This window comes from Aythya ferina (genome assembly GCF_964211825.1).
Source record: "Aythya ferina genome assembly, chromosome: Z".
NCBI classification, from domain to species: domain Eukaryota; kingdom Metazoa; phylum Chordata; class Aves; order Anseriformes; family Anatidae; genus Aythya; species Aythya ferina.
Genome location: NC_140299.1, coordinates 12,791,516 through 12,819,392, shown reverse-complemented (window position 1 = coordinate 12,819,392; position 27,877 = coordinate 12,791,516). Strand labels below are relative to the sequence as shown.

General features: G+C 35.2%; 1 protein-coding gene across 1 annotated transcript in view; it reads right to left on the bottom strand.

The window, feature by feature from the left end:
• Positions 1-4,514: 4,514 nt before the first annotated feature.
• SLC1A3 (solute carrier family 1 member 3) overlaps positions 4,515-27,877 on the bottom strand; it is a 62,193-nt gene continuing 38,830 nt past the window's right edge. The window contains exons 4-10 of the mRNA XM_084503117.1: positions 22,661-22,865; positions 21,221-21,263; positions 13,260-13,555; positions 11,132-11,365; positions 8,882-9,076; positions 6,664-6,798; positions 4,515-5,384 (exon numbers count right to left, since the gene is read on the bottom strand). Coding sequence (XP_084359243.1) covers positions 5,180-5,384; positions 6,664-6,798; positions 8,882-9,076; positions 11,132-11,365; positions 13,260-13,555; positions 21,221-21,263; positions 22,661-22,865 — 1,313 coding nt within the window. The 3' untranslated portion in view covers positions 4,515-5,179. The remainder of the gene's footprint in view (positions 5,385-6,663; positions 6,799-8,881; positions 9,077-11,131; positions 11,366-13,259; positions 13,556-21,220; positions 21,264-22,660; positions 22,866-27,877) is intronic.

Here is a 27,877-nt window from a genome sequence, read left to right as displayed (position 1 = left end):
GAAGAGAAGAGCTAAGAGAGAAAATGGGTGGGATGGAAAGAGGAATACAGTAGTGGAGAAAATGGGAAACTGGTTGGGGCACCGGAAAAAAAAAAAAAAAAAAAAAAAAGCAACAAAAACAATGCAGGAAAAGAGTAAAAGTTGATGAGAAATAATAACTATAGAACTGGGAAAAATATCAGTAAAGGGAGAGGGTTTTATATTACTTAAAACAAAACAAAACTAAACAAAACCGTAAAAAGTCAATGATACAATCAAGAAAAAAAAAAATCTGAACAATCAGGAAAAGCAGAAAAATGTGCAATACCTGGAGAAAAGAAGTTATAAAGAGCAATGAAAAAGTGTTCTTAAAAAAATAAATTGCTGAAAAATGCAGCTTTTGAGGCAAGTACTTGTGAAGGTGTGCCAACATTTATAAACATAACTGATTTTAAAGTGAGGAGCTATTACAGAAAAGTTGAAATATTTCTACTTGATATTTTCTTAGCTAAATTGTTCAATCTCTTATTTCAGAGTAACCATTCATTTTACAGCTATTTATTTTAATTTAGAGTAGACTAAAATTTATCCAGAAATGAGATAAAAGTGAGACGTTTGAAGAAGTGGAGAATGAAATATTTCATTCTTACATATTCTCTTTCATTCTTTCATACTTGAGGCTGACAATTTATTTTATTTTATTTTATTTTATTTTATTTTATTTTATTTTATTTTATTTTATTTTATTTTATTTTATTTTATTTTATTTTATTTTATTTTATTTTATTTTAATTTCATTTCATTTATTTTATTTTAGCATTATAAAGAAAAAAAAAATGTTTCATGATGACCTGGAAACATTATACCCCCCCAGTCTTTCAGTTCCCTCACTGAAGTATAAACTCAATTATTTGTGCAGCCCTAGTTGTGTAATGAGGCATGCTGAAGAACTTCAATTAGATATGCAAGTGCTCCTATAGTAAAATTTTGGAATTTTAGATACATTTGAGTATCTTAGAGACATCTGAGGAGACAGGAGGAAGGCAGAGGGACAGAAAAATGTTCACGATGCAGGATGTTATCATCTGACTACAGTTCTTTTTATTATCAGAGGGAATCTCACTGCTTCTCTGATGTTGCAAGTCTGGGTTTTCAGCTTGGCATGGAGGTGTAGACATCTCTCTCCATCTCTCTCTTATTCCATACTCCCAGTGTAAGCCGATCTCTTAGTAGAAAGATGCCAGAAAGCCAAAGAATGAGTGAACTATCAGTTCATCTCAATTTTTTATCTTGTTCTGGGAAAGAGGTGATCACACTGGGAGCAAGTTGATCACACATTGTTGATCACAGCAAATACAATTAGCACACTTGATCACACCAGAAGCAGGGTATGCTCTTCTGTACCATTTTCATTGTAACTTTTTTAAACCAAGTACATGTTATAGTGTCAGTTGAAAGAAATGCCCTCAGTTTCTCTTCAGTTGTGCCTGCATTGGAACACAAATTTTACTCATGCAAACCCAGTTCTTCTGAAAGGAAGGCAAAAGTACTTTCTGTGCCAGTAGCTGATTTTCCACATGCATGATCCCTTTGCTTTATATGGGCCACACACTGTCACAGAGACATAAATTCTTCCCTAAGAACAGCATGGCTGTATTGTATCCCAACTTCCATGCCTGTATTGTATCTCAACTACTGAAAAATTAAGGAATACAAGAGATCTTTTTTTCTGGGTGGGGTGAAAAGTGAGTGAGACCACCATGCCAGAAACGCCTCCAAATGATACACTAACCCTCTTTTCTATAGCTCTTCCCATTATAATAGGAATTCTAGAAACAAAGATACCTAACTGGATAGAATGAATGAAAGTGTAGATAACTTGGAGAAAAATGGGAAAAAATATGCTCATGCACTTTATAACTCTATCTCTTCTTTGATTTATTTTATTTTATTATGTTTTAAATCATGTTTGTATTTATATATGGTTTTTGCTCAACGTACTACAGGTCAATTAATAGAGGTCATTGTCCAGTGGTTTGGTGGTGTATGCTCAGGAAGGCAGGGCATCTCCCTGCTGCCTCCATCTGCTCCAGGCAACACAGATTTCCAAATTCAAGTGATTCAGCTCATGTCTTTTACTTCTTCCCACTCCTTCTGGAAAGACATTAATTTCTATAAGATGGTATCTCTGCTAGCTGAAGTTGTTGCCAAATAGACCTTAACACCATCCCAAACCACTTCTGTGAGAAAAACAGTGGATTGTCTAGGACGACTGCAATGTAACAATGCTGTAATATCTTAGTCAAATGACTTCTATTGATTCACATGGCACTATGATATTTCTGCATTTGGACCATGTAATTACACATCCAGAATGAAATGACTACTTCTCAGTTGTTGAATAAACTCAAATATAATTTTTTAATATTTTAATATTTTGCAGATATTAATATGAAGTTATATACCTGAATTTGACTGAAATTAAGTTTGATTAACTTTGGTTCTTTTTATTTTTAATGTTCCTCTCTACCCACTCTTTCCTTTTTTCTGTGCTTTTTTTTTTTTTTCTTTTTTTTTTTTTTTTCTTGAAACTGTAAACAGATTTTTAAAATGAGGAAGCTTTGCTATAGCCAGATCCTACTGTATATAATGGCCTGTAATTCCTAAGTTGCATATTATGTGTTTGTTTGTATTGAATTTGTGTGAAGATTCTATTAGAGAGCCTTTGAAATAAATCCCCCAATAAAAAGCAGTAATGTAAAACTATTTTTATTGAAAATACATCTACAAAGTAATGTTTCTCAATCCACTCGGGGTGCATACCAATGCAGAACCAATAAGGGATGGGAAAAGGAATCTTTCTATAAAATCTGATTTCCAAAAGAAACAGTTAGTATAAAAGAAGATCACATACTTTGTGACACAATTCATTTTTCTCAGCTGATGTCATAGAAAGACAGCCATTTACATTAAGCCTTTGCAATGTATTTCCAAACAGAATCTTAACAAAAATTAAATTGTTATGCCATAAATTCTACAGTTAACATTTACACACACATTCTGAATACAGTAGCTATATAAAAATATCTCTAATTACATATCAGAAAATGTCTGAATTCTAGATTTGTGTTCTGTTAGAAAAAAATAAATCATACTTGCTTTCTTTCAGCCAGAGATTCATTTAGAGCTTTGCAGGTTTGACTGCTTGATAGTCTGGGTTAAACCCGGCTCACTTCAGTCACTGAAGTCTTCCTGCCCATGCTGTCTCGGCTACTCAACAGGAGAAGCTGGGCAGGAGTTTTCAGTCCTGAAAAAAAACAGTCTTGCCTTGTTACTTTAGACATGGAAAAAGATTTGCCTTCTGTCAAGATGCTGACATATTCACTACAGTCAAGCACACTGTATTTATATTCTTTTAGTGACAAAAGCAACATACTATTTTTTTGATTAACAACTGTGACATTGCAAGGGAATCCTTCATTTTTATTTATTTATTTATTTTTAAACAGGGAAGGCAGAAAGAAGAGAAACTTATGTTTGAATAAAAGTGATTGCTCAACGTTATTGTGCCTTTCAATTAATATTTCTTCATTCCCTCAACCATAAGTGTATTATTAAACTTTCCAGTTTAACCTCTATAATAATAGAAGATAAAAAGTAAAAAATATTTATAATTTACATTTCTAGAACAGGGCTTAATCAGAGAATAATATTGAAATGAACTAACAGCCACAAGACTACAAGTGAATTATCCCCTTTTTTTTTCATTCTTTGTTTATCTGTTTCCTGAAAGAAACCTACAATATTGCGCTTTAAAATTCTTTCTAATTAAGTTTTCAATATTTATTATAGTATTTACTATTTTGCATTTTATATATTTTTTTCCTAGAAAAATGTAAAAAAGCACCCATTAGTTTTGCTTTCTAAAGGGTTGGTTTTTTTTATTATTATTTATTTATTTATTATTTTTGAGATGCTGCCAATAAATGCACAAGGATTTTGAAAATTATCATGTAGTTAGGAAGCATTCTCCATGCGAAAAAATGTAAATCCAACTAACAGCTTTATTGCTGTCAGTAGAATGAGCAAGCATTTGGAAGTTTTCCAATCAGAAAGTCCCTTGTTGTCATCAGGGATTCAGATTTAGAATCCAGTCCCATTAGGATATGATCATCTCACCCTTCTGCACTTTCTGCAGAGGGATACCACTCCCTCATAGTCTCATTATTGCTTATTAAGGAGATTAATTGGCATACCCAGAGCATTATTATTATTATTATTATTTTTCCTCCACACATAGATGAAGATACATTTCCAGTCCCAGAGTCAATACAGCCTAGGGCTTTGCTCCTACAAGCACTTACACGCATCTATTGTTCAGCTGGGTCGTGGTGTTGAAATTATGGGGGCAAATCCAGAGTGGAGGTACATACATAAATGTTGACAAGTCAGTGGGAGCTGACTAGGTGTCTGTCAAGATCAGCTGAGGACAATGCAAAAAACTGCATCCAGATAAAATCACTTTCTCTGAAGTATTTCAAGTCAGCTGATAAAAGTGCTGATTGTGTTTGTGTTTGTTTGTTTTTTTTTTTTTTCTTTGCTTACATCTCTCTTTTTTTAATCCTTTCAATTACAGTCCTTTTTATTGTCTTGCTAGTAATTGAACAAGGATGTAATGCTAGGACAAAAGAACATCAGATGAAAAAAACAAAAAATGTTGTTAATTTACTTAGCTGAATGCAGTTATTAAGTTAGAAGTATTGATTGTGTGCTTATAGATGTTAGGAATTTCACAACAGGTATTTAAAAAAATAAAACCATTTTCAGGCTCTGTTATCTGTTCTTACTTTCCAGTTCATAAAAAAAAAAATCACATTTACAGGACCGAGTAACACACACACTGATTTATATTTTTATTTTTTAACTTAATTGATTATGATTTTTTTATCCCCAGTTATCACTTGTATAGCAGGACCAGTGTTGTTGCCTGTTATTTTATTTTATTTTATTTTTTTTAAGTGGGAAGACAACATATACCTTGATCACTGCTAATTTGGAATATATTTTCATTAATTCTTTCCAGTGCAAGCATAAAGGGAGATTACAGGGAATAAGTGGACTTGGTAAATTCATGAAATAAATGGCTGGAATAAGTGTGTATTTTTCACACTTGTAGTGTTGGACTCTTGCCTTCTTTACCCTACATCTTGGTTTCACTATCTAATGGTTTCTCACTCTCATTTTCTTGTGAGATCAGCTGGTAAGGTTTCTTCATTTCATTTTCCTCTATCACAGAATTACCCATCTCAGCATCCCTGTTCTTCAGCTCATGCCGTGATAAGTGTTCAACAATTCCTGCTCCAATGGAGTCTCCCAAGACATTGGTGGTGGTACGGAGACGATCCCTAAGAAGAAATGGTAAATTAGCCTTGGCTTTACCACTTGTTCTGGGAAGCATGCAGACTAGTTTAAAAAACCTTTTCATAGCTACTTATTGATACAGTCATTTTAGGTATATTCATTTAACATAACTGTTAATGCCATGATTCCTTCTGTAGTAATATACAATATACTAGGATTTGGGGGCACAAAATATGTAAATACTGTTGGTAACCTCATAGCAAGAAGTAACTGTAATGAGCATGACAAAGGGAGAGTATGACAGATGCTTCTCAGAAGTATTTCTATACACTGTTGGTTTGGGTTGATATCCTCTCAACATAGAAAGCCAATGAAAATGTATGTTATCGTCATTTCCCTCCTGACTATAAAGTACGGTCAGTAATTTAGTAATGAAATCCAGCTGAAATGATTCAAAGTAAACTACAACTCATCCCTCTTAGAAAGCTCTGCCCAGAAGATGCAGGAGGCAGCTTGATGAGGAGTGAGTGGTACTGTTAATGGATGGGTGTCTACTCACTTATGGCTGTGGCATGTGGTTAGATAATTATTTGAAGATATTAACATTCTGAAAAAAGACATAGGCAACTTCTTACAGGGATCATTTGGGAAGACTGAAGGGTAAAAGGCTCTGGAAAATGGGCAAAGAGAAGTTGGAAGAAATTAGTTGTGATTTGGTTCTTGGATTTCTCTATGAGATTTCCCTATATACCTACAAGTGTAGCCATACTGCAAACAGAGGAATAGAAAATCTGAAGGACACTACGTTGTGGTTGCTGGGTAAGAATTACATGACTGTTTCATTTCTGTGTCTATGGGGAAGATGTAGATTCCTGGATTAGATAGACAACAGGCCTGTAATGAAATATGTCAGGTCTGAACCAGTCAACTTTGAGCCTGATTGATGGAAAGGTTTTCATCAACTGCCCACAAAAAAAACAAAACAAAACAAAACAAAACAAAACAAAACAAAACAACAACAACAACAAAAATCTATAGCAATTCTTTTCTGGTTGAATTACAGCATATCTGAAAGTTCTAGTACGGTAAGGATCTATGCTTCTAAGTAAAGCTTTTGCACACAAGCGGAACCATCAATAGGTAACACCTCTTACCATCTGGTCTAAGAATATTCATTAATTGCAATAAACTGTGATTCTTTTCAGCATTTCTTTCCAAATACCTTCGACAGCAAAAGTACACCACTGGTTGCAGTATTGTCAAAATATCCCTGGCTACTGTACATGTGGTCTAAGCTCTTAATGATGCTGGAAAAGTACTTACAAAAACCAGTCCACTGCAATGATAAGAGTGATATCATCTGTAGGCAAACCAACTGATGTAAGCACAATGACCATGGTGACCAGTCCAGCTTGAGGAATGCCTGCAGCCCCAATACTGGCAGCAGTAGCTGTGATGCTGAGAAAAGAGACCACAAGAAAAATTATTTGATTTTCATAGTAAACACCTTATCATCTGGCAAACATTAACAACACATATGAAGCAAGAACCCATTTACTCAGTAATAAAGAAAAAAATGACTCCATTCCTTAATCCAAGCACTTCACAGATGCAGGGCTGTGTGAATTTTAACCTAAAACGTATACACTAAACCTTTATCCAGAACCATGGACACATGATTTTGTGACTGTAAATACCCTGGAAGATGATAATGGATGGTCAAAAACATAGGTACATGCCACCACTTGCTGAACAAATGCACTCCAGCAGCTCGAACACATTAAAAGTGAATTTGAGGAGATAATTTTGTCATGGAAGACCTAATGCAAAAAGTTTTTTTCTCTGTCTACCTCACTATAGAATCATAGAATCATGGAATGTCTCAGGTTGGAAGGGACATTAAAGATCATTGAACTCCGGCCCCCCTGCCATAGGTAGGGGTGCCACCCACTAGATCAGGTTGGCCAAGGCCCCATCAAGGCTGGCCTTGAACACCTCCAGGGATGGGGCATCTACAGCTTTTCTGGGCAGCCAGTGCCAGTGCCTCACCACCCTTCTACAGTGAAGAATTTCCTCCTAATGTATAATCTAAATCTATCCTCTTTTAATTTAAGACCATTCCCCTCTGTCCTATCAATATATACCTGAGAAAAGACTCCTTCTCCAACCGTTTTATGAGACCTCTTTAAGTATGGAAATGCTGCAATGAGGTGTCCCCAGAGCCTTCACTTCTCCAGGCTGAACATCCCCAGGTCTCTCAGCCTTTCTTCACAGGAGGGGTGCTCCAGTCCTCTGAGCATCTTTATAGCCCTCCTCTGGACCTGCTGTAACAGGTTCATATCCTTCTCGTGCTGGGGGCCCCAAACCAGGATGCAGTACTTTATGCCAAGTGAATTATAATCTGTCCTCTGGCTGTTGGCATTCAGCCATCAAAAAACAGAAAGCTGGCAGGAACCCTGAATCATACACTCTAGTAACTTGACATAAATATGCTTGTTCACACCTGGTTTAGGAAGAATTTGTTTTTTCAGGTGATTTGGCAGCTAGCAGCTCTAGTATTAATGTATGTGGAATTATTGCCTCAGAGTGTGGAGGCAGAGTTACGCCTTCTGTTGATGAATATTGAATTAAGCTGTTTTTTGTTTGTTTATTTGTTTGTTTGTTTTTTAAGGAGAAAAGCACTTCTGCTGGAAAATCTCCTACATTCCCCATTTACCACTATCTGAATGTTCACTACTGAGTGATAAATACTTTTCTCTCCCTGTCCCTCCCTGTCCTATAGTGTCCCTTTCTCCCCTTGTTGACATTTCTTTCTTTTGCACAGGTACCCATCACCCTTTTCTCTTAAATTGTTTGAGTTACATAATGACATTAATGCAGATCGGTTACATCAACTGCTATGTAGCGTGTTTGTTGTTGTTCTTATTGTTGTTGTTTGTTTTTCTGTTCTATTTCAAACATGAAGGCTTTTGTGCTTGAAAACATACCCATCTTCTCCACTTCTATCAGCTGAACTAATAAAAGGTATTTCTACTCTAAAAGGTATTTCTACTCCTTACACAAGTTGCTCTACTTGTATCCTGAGGCCATGAAGACAAGGAAGACACCACCCCTCCTAGCCTTAGGTTAGCCATGGTACCATGCCACTGTGCTGCTCTTATGCTATGGTTTGGTACATGCAAAGTAAACTATCCAGTTCTGATATCCAGTCCACAGCTCCCAGCAGCTGCATGAATTCTTAATAAAGAAATTTTTAATGACAAAAGAAATTAAAAAGTTATTAAATATTGTTCCTGTTGACTCAGTGTACTAAGTTCAGTGATAGATGTGTTATGCTCTAGTTTTTAAATGTTTACCTAATGGAGAATAAGTGCTGGGGGGGCTCTTCTGTGCAGAAGATGTAAATCATTATAGTTATTCAGCTACTGTAGCAGTTCTTGTTTTTAGCTCTAGATGCTTTTGTTTAATCCCTCATATAACGGCAAGAAGGAGTCATCACAAAGGTGCTTTTAGTAGATGTAGGTAGTAATGGCTTCTGTACCTGATTGTGATAATCTGCCCAAAGTTCAGATCAAAGTTGTTAACCTGTGCAATGAAAATTGCAGCCAAAGCCTCATATAGAGCAGTTCCATCCATATTAATTGTAGCACCAACAGGGAGAACAAATCTTGTAACTCGTTTGTCCACTCCATTTATTTCTTCTAGACATTTAAATGTAACAGGTAGTGTAGCAGAACTGAAACAAAAAGAAGATAACGCATGATACACTACTTGGTACACATTTTACAAAGAGGAGTGCAAAGTGTCATATGTTATTATAACAAGAAAGATTGTTCTGATTGTCTTTGTTTTTATGTGATCTACCAGAATATCAAAAATAAATAAATAAATAAAGCCAAGGCTTAATTTAAACATTTCTAATAATGCAGATTCTCATAATGTGTTTGGAAAGATTTTCCAATCATTCATTATTGTTACTATGTAGTCTCTAGTCTGAATGTGTCTAACTTCAGCATTTGTCATCAGATTTTGTTATACTCTGGCATGCTAGGCAGAACTATCTATTTTAAAATTCCCACTTCCCATTTTTGATGCCATGGAGTTATGACTGAACCAATCCTAAGCCTTGTTTTCCTGAAGTTATACAAATTCATCTATTCAAACCTTCACTAAACAGCATATTTTCTCCCTCTTTATTTAATGGCTCAATTGCAAGGGGCATTCTGATAGATGATTACACCACTTTACCACTTAATCTTTACACTCTGCTACATCCAAATAAATAGTCATCCCAGTTAAAGATAAATCTAACTGTACAATTTGCTACAGGTTGACAAGTTACATTTCAGAGATACTGTCTCAGAAGGAAGGATAAGGTGGCTATTTTGTAAGAGTGGACAGGGCTCTTTGAAGATGTATAGCTACACCTGATTACACCAAAATAAAGAGTTTTTTCAAGACTCGGTAATTCAAAGTACTCTGTTTCTGTGACGTCTTCATTGCCAAGTACTTCACAGACTTTCATGTCTTTGTAAACTTTATCAATCCTGATAAAATAAAAATACTGATAAAGTATTAAATAAAGAAGGGCTGTGGGAGGTTGTGCTAGAAAATGTCATTGATGGCAGTCAACTTACTGTTGAATTTTGAAGTTTTTAAATGCACTTGTAGTGTGCTCTCTTGATCCAGCATCAGTCTATGTTCTTACTCGGAATCTTGAGTAGCTCCAAGTTGAACATTTCACAGACATTGGAAAATATCCTCTTAAAACTATTAACGTTACCCACCAAAGTTTTAGTATCGTAAAAATTAGATATTAATTTTATTTGGCACTATTTATTTTCTCCTAAACTGTGTCACTTGTTTTCAGTTGTATCATCTTCCTATTAAAATCGTTATTAATATATTTACTTTTTAGGCATTCCACAGATTGCAAGGATTGACATCAAAATGCTCAATAAGAAACTTAGTAATCATCACTCTTTACCCACTAAGATAAGGACATTGTTCCTTAAAAGCATTTTTATTGATACAAAACTTAATCAGATTCTACATTAATAATCCTAGTAGCTTCTAATCCAGATCTTCAAAACAAACCCAAACACTAGTGTCTTGAATTTATTTATGCAGAATGGCTGACCAAAAACATCTGTCTTTATGAGATACTTTCAAAATCTATTGAAATGGAAGGTGCTTTATGAAAGGCCATATGGTATAGGAAACATTTGATCATAGCAATATTTCCTTTCATCATAGATGCAAACAGGGTTTTTATTCACATGAGGTTCCTCTGACCTCATCAACAGGTAACAATAGGGGCATTTCTGTTGCAGGTCGTACTATCCATCACTGGCTACCAGGATCTTTAGCACAGAATATCATGTGCCAAGAAGGATTCTCACACTCTCTCACACAATCCCTTCTGAGCCATCCAATTTGCTGTTTTGTTTTCCCATGCACAAATGCAAAGCCTTGTTTGTCAGCTTCAGCCTTTTGTTTACCAACTTGTTTACCAACAAGTGGTTACAAACTACCTACAAATCTCAAAGACCAAGGCAATGTCACAAGGGTTCCAGCCATAGAGTATGCATTGCCAAACATGCCTATTTAATCTCTGTTCAAGCAGTCTCATAAAAAATAAGGTTCAAGTCAGCATAATAATAACCATCTCTATCAGAGAGTAGTGGAACTGCAATAAAGTGCCCAAGTAAATATTGGAATATGAAGTTAACCAATTATATTACACAAAATTTTTTCCCCAAAAATATGGACTTAAAATATTGTGTTGTACCTGGAAGATGTTCCCAAAGCTGTGACTAGTGCTTGGATTAGGCCTCCAATAAATACCCAGGGGTTCTTACGAGTGATCAGGAAGTACAGAAGAGGTAAGACAATGACAGCATGAATAAGCAAACCAATGATAACTGTTACAGTATACATGGCAAGCTGACCACCAATCACACCCATATCTTCCATCTCAACAATTTTTCCAGCAATTAAGAAGAGGATTCCAAGTGGTGCATACCTGCAAATAAGAAATTATAATTGATATTGGACAAAAACCACTTCTTCAGCCATATCTTTGGTGTTTATATGCAAGCATGAATGTAGCATTTACTGGTAGGATGACTATAATTATTCAGAAGCAATCTGAGAGTTTAACTGTTTAACTCTAAACGGGTCAACCTAGATGAAACCACAGCAGTGAATATTTCTAATAGGCTCTGGTAAGAGGAATATAGGAAGAGGAGATGTATACTGCACCTTTCATACATGAAATCTTAAAGAACTGCTTAAAAAGCATGAAAATCACATAGCAAACCTGGGTTGGATAGACACCGGAAAAAAACTGCCATGTAAAGATGAGCCTATAGAAGAGCAGTCTCAATTCAAATTCTTCAGTAACTTTTTTAACTTGTAGGAAGATGATCTACCTTTGTAATTCAAGTGTCATCTAAAAGCTAGTTTAGCCAATTCTGGTATAATTCTGCCTGTTTGAATGAAGGCGCATCCAACATCATTGCAGACTATGCCAAGTGCCCAGTTCTGTTCTCTCTCCACTGCTGTTTCCCATGTTACTGGGGAAGGAACTCACACTTCCAATGATTTAAGTGGCTTCTGGCCATTCCTACTGGGGCACTGGATAACACTAGCATGGAGCTGTGTGTATGGCAGAGGTTATGGCTCTGTGGGGCCCTGACAGAGTAGTCTAATCTGCTTTTTCTTATCAAAAAACACAGCTACAAATGAAGAAGGAGCTAGACATAAATCTCTTAAGATTTTCAGAAACACAAATCTGTTACAGCTAGACTTCTGATACAGCATTATTTCCATAAATGCTAACCCATCTTTTCACACTAAGTTATCAGAGCACACCATCATCTAGTGTATCTCAATTGCACTTTTAGCCATAAAATCCACGTAGAAATTTCTCAGATACTACTCAGTGCTTTATCATCTTAAGTTTGCCAGTAAATAATGAGAAAAAGTTTTTTCTTTATATAGATTTTTAAGATAACTTTTACTTATATGTATATTTATTATTATTTAAATATTATAATAATATTTAATTCTTTATATACTATATATATTATTCTTTATATACTTATATGAAAAAAATATAAGCATATTTATATACTTACATAATTATATATACTTATATACTTTTTAGTTTCGCATTTAATACTGCAAAATAAGAGTGTGTGTTAGGGCTTTGTGGTTTGGTTGTGTGTGTTTGTGTTTTGTTTTTTGGTAGTTATTTTTTCCGTAGTAAAGAAGGCACCAAGACATTCCAGACTATTTTCATAATTAAACTTCTACCTGACAAAAAGATGAAACTTCAGTGTTTAAAAGACTTTATACCTCGTGTTTGAGGGAAAAGTTATTGGTTTTATTTATCTATTGAACACAACAATGAAGTAGCAAAAGTTATGTATGTTTGTGTGCAGTGCAGCTACAATGCAAGGACGTATTTACACTCTACACAAGAACCAGGAACCAGTTGTGTTGGAAAGTAAAGATAGCAAAGTTTTGCTGTGTAGAAATGTGATTATGGGAGACATTTGTCGGTTTCCTTTAATGAAGTCTAAGTAGATCATAAGGACTCTGACAGCATGTTGTTTTGATTACTATCTTTATGAAGACATAGAATGGCCCTGTATAAGCCTGGCAAATTCTGCCATATATCCTGATTTTGCTCAGGGCCAAAAGCCAAGCATTCGGAAAGACCAGGCATTTTTTAACAAATTACTTATTTATACAGAATTACAGTTCTTGGGTTCACTTACCAAAAAGGCTACAAGGAATTTAAAATCTTGTTGTCTGACTTTCTGCCAGACAGATTCTAGCTATTCAGTGCATGACTGTGATGAAAAAAAAATAGTTAGTAACTTAATGCAGAATTTATCAGAGGCACTTACCACATGATTAGAGCTACCAATCTCATGATAGCCTCATTAAGGCTATCAAAGAAGTCTTTTAATGCCTGACCTTGCTCCTTCATGCTTCCGATCACTAAGCCAAAGCTAATTGAGAAAACCACCAAGCCAAGGGCATTCACTCCATTTACAGAACCTGGAACAGGAACCATTTCCTCTTTCATTTGGGTGAGAGTTTCCATTGCTTCAGACACATTGTTTATTATGGAAGCCACTGTGGATGTGTCATTGGGTGGAATATCTACTTTAAACATTCTCTTTTCATAGTTAGTTTTGAACTGGTAAAACAAAAAGAACAGAAATATGGAAATCATGTGAATTATAGCAAATAAAGTTAAAAAAATCACACATTAAATTACTACTATAGGACATTTGAATTCTTTGTGTAGTACTTGTTAGTAAAATGTACTGTGATGAAAACCTGACCTTCCTGAAAACAACAAAAATCTGTATTGACTTCAAGAGCTAAATTTTCGCCCCTTTAGATTCCAATATTTGCTCTCTCTTAAGTATGTTGCAATCAAAGACATTTATCATGCTCATAAGCCTTGTGACAAAATTATTGATACTTAGTTTGCATTTCTATAAATTGTCATTTTTTCATCAACTTTATTTTCAACTGTTAAATAAATATTTTGTGTGTGTGTGCTGTTGGAATACTTTCATGTGCTCTGGAGTTTCCTTACTTTTTCTTCTTTTGAATTACAAAAAAAATTAGATGGAATGCAACCTAAACATAACATACATTTTTTTTTTTTTTCCATATTTTAAAACTTGAAATTAGGAATTTGGTATGGCAAAGCCATAGCAAAAATAGGAAAACTAATGTTTTCCCTGCTTTGCAGTAACAATTCATTAATATTTATTGTTTTTGTTGTTGTTGTTAAGGAAAGGGTTCTACTTTAAATGTTTCCATTATGGAATGGACAAATCAATTTCAAGATCTCAGTATGCTACTAAATCTCTTCTTTGACAAGCTGTATTCCACCAAATTATTTTTCAAGGAGAAATATGTGCCCAGAATACTTCCTCCAGGGTTCAAAAATCCCTTCAACCCTGCCCTAATTAAGTTATTTTGAGCACAAAGAATCAAAGTATATCACTAATAAAATGCTTTTAATATATCTCAGGATGCTAAATATTGTTTTAAAGTAATGGAATGCAGGTGTCAAGGTTATTTAGCAACTTGGATTTTTATTTCTTTGGTCCTACCTACAAAACTGAAATATTTGGTCCAAGAGCTGTAGTATTATTAGTAACATTGGGATACTATTGCATAATCGGAGAGTATTTGAGTGAAAGTGAGTTTATGGACTAAGGTGGACCTGAATATCAACACCTAGAAACACTGACCTAAGTTTCTGTTATTTTCCATGCCTGAATAGTTTTGATGTACACTTACAACATATTTGCTGTGTCTAAAGCCCAAAGGCTTTAAGTCTTTCATAATTTCAGGTAATTTTTTCTTACAGGAGATATATGGAAATATTCTGAATAAGATGTCGTAGGATGTAAATCTCTATGGAGCTCAGATTTTCTTGAGTTTTAAATGAAATTTCCCTAAAAGCTTTAAGTCTTGGTCTGCAGTTAGAAGAGGCAGCTGAATGGTTCAAACAGTTGGCTGGCACAGAAAAGCACAGCTCTACTCACTCACCCACTCTATCCAATTTGCGATAATTTCTTCTCTGTGCCTGCTCAGGTTTGATCTCCCCACGAGCCAGTACTCTTTCAGCAGAAAACTGATCCAGTAAAAAGATGGCCATTTTTTTGTACACACTATGGAGGTAAATCAGCTTGCTGAGAAATCAGATGCATGCCAGAAGTGGCAAAACACTGAGAGTGGGACTAAACAGCCAGGGAAGGAGGGCATGGGATTACCTCTTTAAGAGACAGAGAGGTATTAGAGTTGAAAATGAAATTACCTAGAAGTTAACAGCAAAGAGATTTTATTTCAGTCCTGACAGGAGTGTTTAAGTATTGCCTAATGCTATATATCTGATGCTTCTAATTATTATTTATTTTTTTAAGTGTATGGATATGATGATTGTATTATATGTATATTTGTATTTCTTTATCACAGTATAAGCAAAACACAAATATCTGAAGTGTGTAATTATGCTGGACTTGTGGGCATGCAGATTAGAAAAACATGAAAAAGTAATCTCCTACTGAGGACTGGAAGTAAAGACTAATAGTCTACAGAATTTCCTGTTTGCATTTTTTGTTGCTGTTTTTTTCCTCGCCTTCTTTCTCTAGGCACACAATAACTGACTTCTGCCTGATTCTCCTCCATTGCCTTTAGATTCTTCTCTCATTTCTATATGAGTAGGTATATGAGTATGTTAAAAGAAACACATTATATGGCTGCTAGACAGTGTTAGATATGTGTTGGCTGCTGACTGTTGGAACAGGTTAGGAGTGAAGTAATAAACTGCTTTTCTTTCAGTGTTACCACTGTCTTTGTTTCTGCAAGGCATTCCCCCCCATGCTGTGTCCCCTATGTTGGAGCTACTAGACTCAAAAATTAGGATGGGGGCCTGAGAATGACTTGGGCAGCAAATACAGTCACGTGAAGTTTCTGACCTTTGAAAACACAGTTAGAGATCATCTTAGGTTGCAATAGGCTTATTCCTTTATTATTATTATTATTATTATTATTATTATTATTATTATTATTATTATTATATTTAAATTTATCTTTAATTATTTCCTGATGATTATGGAATTCTTTCCCAATGGGAGGAAGTATTACATTGTAAGTTAGGTAGATCTCTCTTTAGGTGTATAATATGGATTGTAGGACCTCTCAGCATATTCTGTTTCCGTTTCAACTACTGCTGTGCACTCTGTGTATTACTGGTACACACAGCTGTAAACCTGTTCTGTTGACTCACTCTGTTGGTCAGAGTTAAGTATTCAGAAATGTTAGCTTTAGCCTAGAGAGAACAGTCTTTCTAGAATCCTTTCCAGTGTGAAGAACAGTGGAGAAAGAGTTTATTTAGAATGGCACATTCTAAATGACATATTTTTATTCAAAATTGGAATCTGAGCAACAGAAGTAGAGCTTTATTTGCTTTTATTACTTTGTTCACCTTTTCTTCTTTTTACTTGATTAATTTACTTTTATTACTATTTTATTACTATTATTTTTACTTTACTTTATTTACTTTATTCTTATTACTTTATTTGCTGTGAGACAGTCACTTGAGCTGGTGATTCTTCCATTATTGATAAATGAGGGTAAGGATAAATTTGTGGATGTATCTGCCTTCCTATACACAACATTGTCTACCAAAAGTCATGAGAAGATTCCTGGTGAAACAAAAGAAATTAAGAAAAAAACAAATACAGGAACTGCCAAGGAGATATCTACCAAGGAAAAAGTGTAGGTTGAGGTTTATTCTTGTTAGTGATTTTTCAGATGGCACAAAATACTTGAATGCTTGATGACTACAAAATCATTTTTCTGTATGTGGAATGGTGAAAAGCCAACTTTTTATAGAAAGTGATGGGGCTAAAGAGCACTTTCAAGAGGATAGAAGATATCAAAGATTTTGAACTAGGTGAGTAATAGCAGAGCTGATGATTACCACTTTGTCGAGAAACTGGTGACAAACATAAATTTGTGAGTTTTTGAGATCCCTATTTTCAGGGAGATCTCTACTGTATTTTGCTGGGAATCGGTTATCCAAGATCCTGGGACATCTAAGTAAAAATACTTAATTCTCCTAGATTTTTATTTTTTTTAGCTCAAACTGACATTTTAATGGCACACTACAATTCTGCATATCCTCACTCTTTTCCATCATTCAATAATGGGTGAAATGAGATAAAATTGCTCACATAAAGCGCTCAGTAGGCACAACTATACAGGGCTAAACAACATCTTGGTGGTGCTGTCATTTCTGAGGTTGATTGGCACATTTTATCTCCAGGCAGAAACATTTCTGCCTTGTAAGACTTCAGATGCAAAATACTCACAATTTTTCCAGTAATTCACGTATAGAGAGCAAACTAGGAGAGAGGCAAATACTATTTAATACATGTTAGTACTAGTTTTATATGAACTACCTTATCTGTAAGTGAACTATAAAAATTTATATCACTGATCTGATGCCAGGTTAAAATATATCTCAACCAGCCAAAACTATCATGAGGAATAGACAGTATATACTAGTACTGATGTCAGGATGTGTGATTTACAATTCCAACCCCCCTGGTAAGTATGAGTTAGGGAAATAATATTAATGAAAAACAGAAAAAGCAAAACAAAACAAACAAACAAAAAAACACTAAAAACACAGTTACTTGATGCACCTTTTAAGTTCTTTAAGCTTTGGCTCACACCCAGTTCCACCTGTGTTGTGAATACAACACAATAACCCTCCTCAAATTTGTAGACTGATTATTCTCCTGATGTCCCAAGTTTGTTTTTTGTTCTTTTGTCTTTTTATGTATTTTGTCTATTTATGTATTTTTATGTATTCCCAGAGAGCACAAAGAATGATCAGTTATAAAGCGCTTTCTGCCTAACAAGCAGACTGCTCAGCCACATGATAGATAACGTTGAATTTAGCAAAGAAAGAGAAATTAAAAGCTAGTGGCTAGAACTGAAAGATATATCCAATTATTTATTAACATATCCTCTAACTGGGGGTGAATATAGGTGTATGGAGAAGATCTTGAACAAAGTTAACTAATTTTAGTTGTTTAGTTGCATATTTATCTGCAGTTAGTCTTTTCAGATTCTCCTGACACTGATAAAAATCACAACCCCTGAATAGTGAAGGTAGCAGCATATGGAAATGACCAGCACCACAATAGTGGTGAAAAATTGGTGAGTGGTGAGAAAGAAAGAGAAAAACCTTCCAGTGCATCCTAATTCACATATCTGTCATGAAAGAAGCTTCCTTTTGGAAAAGGCAGAATGTGAGCACCTAATATATCAATAGATGTGATTTGAATGTGGAGAGTGTATGCCAGTGATGGTTTCCTTGTGTGCAAAGCTGTTGATCAGTATTATGCATCTGAATTCAGAGAACTATGAGTATTTTGTGTATGAGACAGTGAACTTGGTGTTGCAGAAGCAGATTAGTGACAAATGGATAACCATCCTTCATAAATCTTTTAAGATACTTAAGAGAAATCTGATATGAGCTTTTGGAAAGAAAGTTTGGAGTCAGATGTACAAAGGTATCTAGATACCTATGAATCACAGACATACTTGTTTCTCCTGTAAAATGATTTATTGTAACATACCTAATACAACAAAAAATCCAGGTTTTGCTACCTGATTGAGAAGATAATTCTACCAGTATGACTGATGTTTCAGTAAGCATATCTGCTGACGAAAGGCAGAAGAAATTTTCATTAAACAGTTCCTGTTTATTGAACTGTTTTAGGTTTTAAGCCATTTCTAGCCTTTAAGCTGAAATTAAGCCTTAAGCTTTTAGCCTGTAAGCTGTGAAGTGTATGAGAAATACAATATATGTAATATAAACAGAATCTACAGGACATCTTTAACTAACAACTTAGATTTATGACTGCTAGTCACTGTGCTGAGTTTCTTGCTGCTGTAGGAAATTTTATTGAATGATTGTTATTTTTATTTTTCAAGCGATATATTAAAACTGTTGAGCTAGTTCATTCCCACTACTCCTAATTTAAGATTTTTCCAGCACTTCACATTTAAGGTAATCAAAGGTAAAAATCTTACACTAATTCCCAGTTTTAATTCAGTCATAGTAATTTCCTTGCTCATCTCTGCAATGGCCAATTCACTTCGTTATTGTGCCTTATACTCTTTCTTAGGGTTACACTGTGCTAGGGCATACTGACTTCTTTTGCTTTTGTTGGCTATCTCAGTACCAGGTGTTTCAACTTTCAAATAAAATAAAGTTGTATATTTCAAACTGTAAATTCACTGTGTAAGTGTGTAAGTGAATTTCAGTTGTAATTTTCAAGTTGTAAATTTCACTATGTGTATCTTGTGGCAAGGTCATTCATAAAAACATCAACACACCCAACATCTCAATTCAGCAACTTCCATAAGTTTGGAAGCTGGGCCTCCCCTCCCCAAATTTTGCAGTTCTTAAAATAATCTTATCCCTTGCTAAACTATTTCACTTCCCTCTTAATATTAAAAACTGTGTTCTACAGAAGTCCAAAGAGATTAGAGTTCTTGCACTTCTGTTGTACCCCCCCACCCCCCCTCCCTGAGAAAGAGAAAGAGAGAGAGAAAGAAAGAGAGGGAGAGAGGGAGAGAAAGGAAGAAAGAAAAAGAAAGAAAGAAAGAAAGAAAGAAAGAAAGAAAGAAAGAAAGAAAGAAAGAAAGAAAGAAAGAAAGAAAGAAAGAAAGAAAGAAAGAAAGAAAGAAAGAAAGAAAGAAAGAAAAAGAAAGAGAGAAAGAAAGAGAGAAAGAAAGAGAGAAAAAGAGAGAAAGAGAGAAAGAGAGAAAGAGAGAAAGAGAGAAAGAAAGAAAGAAAGAAAGAAAGAAAGAAAGAAAGAAAGAAAGAAAGAAAGAAAGAAAGAAAGAAAGAAAGAAAGAAAGAAAGAATGAATTACTCTTTTTTGGTTTGTTTTGTTTTTGCCCTATGTATTTTTTATTTTCATTTATTACTAAATCTTTTCTCTTTCCTTCAAGGTAGCCGTAGCCTTCAGTCAAACTTAGATCAGGCTAGTGGATTATCAACAGCTAAAATCAAATCCTAAATATTTTTGCAGTTGCAACTCAAAAGGCTGTATAATTGCTTTCACTGGTTACAGATAATAACTCCTGTACTTGACAGATTTATTAAAAATACTTGCAGCTAGATATGTAGCCTTAAGCCTTAACTCTTACATTATTTTGAGATGAAGATGATTTAATTTCCTGACTTCTTTATGTTCTTTTAATATTTTTTTTTCTATTTAGGTTAGATTTTTGCATTTCCATACTGTCCTTTTGCATCATTAACCTGACTTCACCATCATCCCTGCTAAAAACAAAATGATAGTATTCGTTGGTTTTGGATCTGCATCTTGTTTATCTTCAACTTAAAAAAAAATCTTTAATGTAGAAAGTCACTACTTTTTATTGGTCATGATTTATGCAACTAAAGAAAATGTCATTGTTTCTTTTAAATTCTCTCCTTCTGTAAATCAGCCTGTATTTGGAAGTTTCTGCTTTGTATTTTTGCTTTTTGACTTCCACATTCCAGCTTATTTAATTGCTACAGCAATAACTGTTAAATATTATCAGGTCAAGATTTTCTGGGGGCTCAATATGAAGCAATTAGATTATGATAATACACATTATAGGTTTCCATAATGTCCCATTTTAAAAAGCGGAATGTAACTAGTTACTATCATATATATATATATATATATAATTATTATTTATTTATTTATTGTAGCTTAGTTTAGGATAAGCTAAAGCTAATGAGAGAGGAATATGGGAAGCAACATGGAAAGAACATTCCTACCACAGGCAACAGGATGTTCCCTTGTTTGATTTGCTTATTGATGTCCACAAAGTTGTCTCAGTTTCTAACCTATGCACATTTTCCATGAGACATTCTTGAACACATTCCAGTCTTTGTATGATGGTGCATATCTCAGTATCTCACAATATAATAGAACACTTTTTCTGAAAACTAAATTCCCTTTAGTGATGATTGCTGTATACTGATGACTTTGACATTATGAAAAAAATTATTGCTTTGTTTTGCCAGGTGGATTTTCTTCCCTTCTTACAGCAAATACTGAGATGATAAGATTGAAAACAAAGATCGGACTTGGTTGGGGGTTATTTTGGTGACAGATGGCAGGACATAAAAGGTTTGTTTCTGCTGTAAGTACAAATAAAACAATAGGATATTATTAAAGAGAATGCATTTACATGAAAGTGTCTTACTTTATTATATGTTTTAGATGGATTTTTTTTTTTTTTTTTTTTTTTTTACCTGTTTAAAGCAAGCTTCCACCAGATTTGGAGGGAACATATTTCTGTGAAAGAGAAAGAAAACAATATGAGAAGTAATAGGACTCTAGTAATACCTTAGGCAGTGGCAGAGCTAACAAAAGGATTGACCAACTAATTTTCAAAGGAACCCTAAAATGAATATATATTTATGCATACAGTGAGTAGAGCTTTGCATACATCATTGGCCTGGTTAGCTTTATCAGGACAAAATGCTGTAGAGTGGGATAGACCATGTCAATTATAATTTCTGGATCCAACATTGCATAGCAGGTTTTTTTATGAAGCAGGATATTAGCAATTTACCAAATGAACAAAGCTCTGTGGGTCTGTACTAACTTTGTATTTATTAATTAAAGTTTGTATTTATTAATTCTGTCTGAATCCAGATTAATAAAGAAGTTATTAATATTTAACTCTTTTCTACCTCTCAAACATTTTTTGCAGTCGCATAGCACAGCTTGAATTTCATTACTCAATTTATTGCCTTGTGATTAAAAAATTAAATATTTCTGAATTTGGAGTATGCTTTAATAATAACACGGACATATAGTTACATACATGTGTGTATATTTGTTACATATGGGAGTCTGTTTGTTTGCTTTCCAGAATGGTGATATTTCTGAGGGAATTGGAGGCAGCCTAACTGAACAAATCTGGAGGAATCTGAGTGCAAACCTCTTCATGGGTCTTTCTGAAGTCCCCCTTCCTGGCAGCATGACTCTTGGAGGCCTTTCTCCATGTCTCTGGCTTCTCCAAATGGGTTAGTGGAACACAAAATTTTGGTGGCTTTACCTGTGGAAAAGCTCCTGAGTTCAAAACCTCAGCTTCCCTACTCCCTGGAATACATCTATGACATATTAGCTCTACAAAAGAGGTATTGCAGAGTCTCTGAGCAAGGAGAAAACAAGCTTTTATATCTGTGCCCCTCTATTTCAAGCATTTTATTTGCATGTTCCTGGAATTTATTTCCCATCCATATTATTTAAGAAAGCTGAGTAGATGCACGCAAATTGGCAGCTACCGTTCAATATTAATAGCTAAATCAGTGATTCAAGTGAAGTGAGAAAACTGTCAAAAGTTGGAAGTAAAAGAAAGCAGAGGAATTTGGACAATAAGGATTGTGATGTGGAAAGAGGGGAAAAGACCCATGCAGAAAGCAGAAATGTTTCTTTTGTGTGTGAAAGCATCTTTCTTTCTTTGAATATTAAAAGCAGCTTCTTCCCTTGCAACAGCCTGATTTGAATATAAATCCATGTATTGTAGCATTGTAGGGGTTAGAAACAGTGATATTGCATAGCTGGAAGAAATTTGGCTAGTTTACACAGTCACTATCTACAATTATCCACTATTTTTCTCATGCAAATCTAAATATTACTGTTGTTAATATTGGTACAGAAAATGTGCAATATCTTAGACATACCTGATTAAATCGAGAAAGGCATCTGCTGCTGTCACTTGCACAATTTTGCCTTCTCTGTGCATGTTTTCTTTTGTACCTTTCCCAGGGTGGATGATGACCACAATGATTATACCAATCAGTACAGCAATGATCGTAGTACTCATGTAGTAGACTACTGCTCGGACTCCCATCTTCCCTGATGCTTTACTATCCAGGGCAGCAATTCCTAGTAAATTTAAGCACAAACATGTTCACCTCATACAGTTGTGAGTAATGACTACAAACTCAGCATAATGAAAATAGGTTTGTGGGAAGAAGCAAAAGGAAGACCTTTACATTTAAAGCTATCCAGCATAAACCATCGCTCTTTTGCAGCTCATACTGCCACTGTTTTCACATCCCACCCCTAATACTTGCTACCACCCATAATACTTGCTATTTCATTTTCTATTGTAAGAATTACAGCTTTTTGTGCTTTGTTTACATTTGTAAAAGGCAACAATTGTTGGTCTGACATGGTGTGGCACTCCCTAGATCCAGTGAGCCAACTTTTATCTTTTTAATAACATAGTTACCTTAATCTGAGAAATGTGACTTATAAATGTGCTGCACCTAACTGGTAATGGTAAAAAAGAGAACCAAGTACTCTCAAGAAATTTGATAATATTTGCTACAGTTAATGTTTATGAAGAGTTTTCTTCAATCCTTAATGGAATGACCTGAGTTTACCTCTGTCCCAAGCCATGGGAGTTTAAAATAGATTAAGTGCTGATAGCTTGTTTCAGAAAATCCTTGCTATTTTATGAATATGCATTTAGAGTCCTTTATAAGCTTTGCAAAACTTTTGACATTAATCCTAATTCTTGGCTGTTCTCAATGTGTTTGGTCTAATGTGAATACTAGGGTGCTCAGTATGGCATCTGCTAAAGTATTTGTTCACCAGTTTGCACCAACAGGGCTGCACAGTGGTTTTTAAATGAAGGTGCAGTTCTGCCAGGGAAAGAGCTCTGAACCTCTCAGGAGTGTCTCATGAGGACTCTAAAATGGAAATGCTACTTCTCTTTCCAAACAGGTGCAATTACTGTTTGTTTACCTAAAGTGCCTCTTAGCACCTTCTCCTTAAAATTTCAAGTAGTCAGTAACTTCACCATTCTTGGTGGCTATACTATCTGTCCTACACCAGTGCTGTTTCTTTCAGAATAATGCTTTCAAAGGGCAGAATGAAGAAAGGGGTCATGGAAGGATCTCTTTGCTGTATTATCTTCTTCAATGCACTGCTATATGGCATTGTCTGATCCAAAATTTTACTGACCACTCACATATTTATCTAGGTGCATCCTCTGAACATAGAGGATATAATGAATGTTGCCCAGCTCCTGCTCTGAGTACCAATCTTAGAAGAGAAAACATTTAAAATAAGGCAAAAGGAGCATGTGAACATGAATAATACAGAAACATAAGACCAGAATCATGACCTGGCAAAACTAAGTGTTTTCTCAAAATGCTTGTTACTAGATACATTGTACTTCTGTTTTCCTTTTAAATGAAGAAATACGTGCTACTGGAGGTACAGTGAAACTACTTTAGATAGTCACTGATGTAACTGAGGTCAAGGCTGCATTTCAGGCTCTGATCAGTAAAGTAAAAAAACCAATCTCATGCTTCATACTTACCCTTTTAATTTCACCTAGGGCTCTCCTGTTCTCTCAGCAGAAACCATTACAGCCAGTAAAATTTGTACCCACAAAATAAATTACAAAGAGAGACCACTAGATTTGCACTCTGAATGGCTTGATCTATGTGTTATTGTAACAGAAGAGTGAAGTGTTAGGAACACAGTAAGAAACTGAAAATGGCAATCCAACATTTGAAGCCCTGGATCCTTCATTTCTCTGCTCAGCTCTTCCATCACTGTCATGGATGATAATATTTATGGTAAGTTTTCATTCATACATTTTGAAATTTTGCGAGGAAAATGGTAAATGCTACAAGTAATAAAAAGTTTTCTTATTTTTGTGAACAGGAAAGAAATCTTGTGGGTGGATGGAGGATAGCTTATTGTTTTCTGAGTCCTCAAAATAATGCAAATGCAAGCATAATTAACCAGTATAGAAAAATACAGCTAACAATTGTTGCAGTCTTTCAGATCTGCTACTGAGTTGTAGTGTTTATATCTGACAGAATTTGTTAGAAATTTTATGTTTAAAGCATTACTGTATAACTTACAAAGAACTGTAATTTTAAAAGTGAAAAATGAATGCATGCATCCTAGTCCAGCCAACTTTGTTTTTATATATTTTAATACCAGTTTTACATTTTTACTTGTTATTTCTAAAATAGAAGCAGTGGGTTGTACATTTTTTCATTTTAGCTAAGATCAGTTTTAACCTTAGTTTACATCTTGAAGATGGAAAGGTGAATTTAATCTATATAATTTGAAGAAAAAAAAAAAAAAAAAAAGGAAACGCACAGATTTTAAATCGGTTTCCAGAATCCTTCGATTTCCAGGTAATAGATTCAGGATCAGATGCTGAGCACTGCCAGTCTACGTGGCTCATAGGCATACGAGCCTACTGCTTTAACCAATTCTGATCTTTCTTTGTATTCCACACTTGATAGTAGGCTGAGCAGCCTGCACTGCAAAAATCACTAGGAGTCAGTGTAGGGCACTGAAGGTTGCTGTGTTGAAGGATTAAAGCTTGTGATCCTATTTCTTTCTTGGACTGATTCTGGGATCAAGTGGTGAACTGTGTGTAACTGATATGTCAGGGAGCAAGAGTCATGCTCTTTTCTTTGTAAGCTGCTTTCCAGCTTGGTTTCCTATTATGTGCTCTGGCTGTGACTACATGGCCCCTTGCTTTAGGTTGCTCAGTCTCATTTCTGCTCTTGCTTATCATATAAATGACTTCTCAGCTTGAAAGTAGGGAACAGCAGTTCCTCTCTTCTTGGGCTCTAACTGCTCATGGCATGTATAGCAGGAAGCATTCAAAGCAGAGGGATACCAGGCGTACGTATGAACAAAAGCTATATGAGGGGGAAGTAAGCTCTCACTTCAGAGAGTCCTTACTGGGGAGCTGCTGGGCAGCCTTCCCTCCCACCCACTGGAGGTAATGGGAACCCAAGGATGGACATTTGGTTCCTTCTAGGGCCAAATCTGCAAAAGCTTCCAGCACACCAACAGCAAGACTTAGCTAAATAATTTTTAAAATCTGTTCTTAAAACATGAGAAAATGAAGGGGGTTGTTTTCTTTCTGTTTTAAGATGTTGACGGGATTTTTTAGAGCTGAATGAGTCTCTGGAAGTGTCCTTAATGAAGAAGCAATAAAGTTCGCTCCAAAGCTTTCATGTGTCACAAACCATTGTATCCTCAGTGTGTCTTTTCACAGCCAGCCAGCAAAACTCCCGTTGTCCCACACGAGATGTATGTGCCCCTTTCATCCCGCTCGCTGCTCTCTCCTCCCCATGGCTTCTGGCTCCTGCCTCTCACTGCCTCCTCTCCTCCTCCTCCCTCCCCTCCCCCAAGGGGCCTGGGAAACTTTGCTGGGCCACCGGTCCCCACGCACAGGGATGCCCTGGAGTTGTCAAGGCAACCCCCAGCAGAGCGCCTGTAATTCCTCCTAGCGTGTGCTCGCAAACAACGTGAATGGGAATGATTTTTTAAGTGTTGATGGGGAGGGAGGGAAGGAAGGGAAGAAAGAAGGGGGCAGGCATAAGTCTGTGAGACTGCAAACAGACCCATACCCCTGCCTGTCCTCTCCCTTCACACGCTCTTCTCTCCTGAGAAATAAGTGATGAATCAGTCATGCTGTGGGTGAAATAAAGATGTAATGAGGAGTTTCATTTGCCAGGACAAAAAGCAAAGCCTAAGTGGTTCTTCAACAGAGCTGTTGGAGAAGAAATGAAAATATTTTGGGACATAGAAAAGGCAGCAAGCAAGTAAGCAGGGTAGTTGCAAAAGAAGGAAAAAGAGAAAGAAAGGATGGAGGGAAAAGGAGAAAAAATCTAGTTAGGTGATTTGTTAAATTGTGAATTGTTAATTTGATTGCTCTGATTGTACACTTAATTTCATCATGGGTCTACAAATTATCACAAAATGATCATGCAGCAATTTTCTTGAATAGCTACCATATTACTGATTTATGTTAATTATATTTTTATTGTACTTTTGAGTCTAAATTATACAGAATACTGAAATTTCTAAATCTGAGGTGTCTCTATTAGTATTTGCTTTCCTAGACAAAAATTCTTGTGTTTTGTATAAAAGATATATGCAAAATATTTTAAAATTTTGATTACTTTAAAATTAATTTTGATGCACAATAAAGAAGGTTTAAAATACATAAAATGATGAACCAGTTCTGAATGTGTGTGTAGAACAAACTGTGTAGTATGGTCCTCATAAATATTCACTGATGTGAGTAAAAAAAGAGGTTTTCTAAGATCATTATTTTTTTATTATTATCTTTTCCTTATTCAATATCTCAGAATTGTACTGATAGTACTTTCTTGCTAATGTAGATTTTTGTATAAATTTCCCGGGACTAATGTTTCAGACTAAGTTTTTGAAAATAAAGCATTATGAACGGAACATCTTTTTACGGCTAATTATTTTCCTGTTTATTATTTGGAGTCTCTTCATTAGGAAATTGCATTTGCTTGTTAAGACTCCTATGGTGGAACAGCAATAATGGTAACTGTTGATTCAGGAGTGTTGCCCTAATTTTGTTTCTTTTAGGTTGTCTTTCACTCTCCTAATGAAGCAGTCTTAAATGGGCTACTCCCGACCCCCTACATCTACTAACCACTGTGTGATGAGTAAACGCTCAGTATGAGACCATAAGAACAATCTCTTTTGTGTATGTTGATGAGGATTTCTGGAAATGAATAACACTGTGCAAGGTCATAGTAAAATATCCTGACAGAAAAATTCTAAGGAAAAGCATTAGTTAGGAAAAGACAGTGGCAGTATTGCCTGACTTTAATTAACACAATTAATTAAGCTCTAAAGCTTTATTCTAATAGCTGCTGAGCATTCCCAGAAAATAAAAGTCAAATAATATTTAAAGTTTTGACAATTGAGTCCTTCACTGGATCAGGGCCCACATTAGTCCAAACTCAAGATTATTTCTTTTAGAAGCAATAGCAGTAGAATAAAATTGCCAAGAAAAAAACTAAACAATATTTTCAAAAACTTTATAAATTAGTGAAGTTAATGAATTTTAAATTAATACAGCTAAT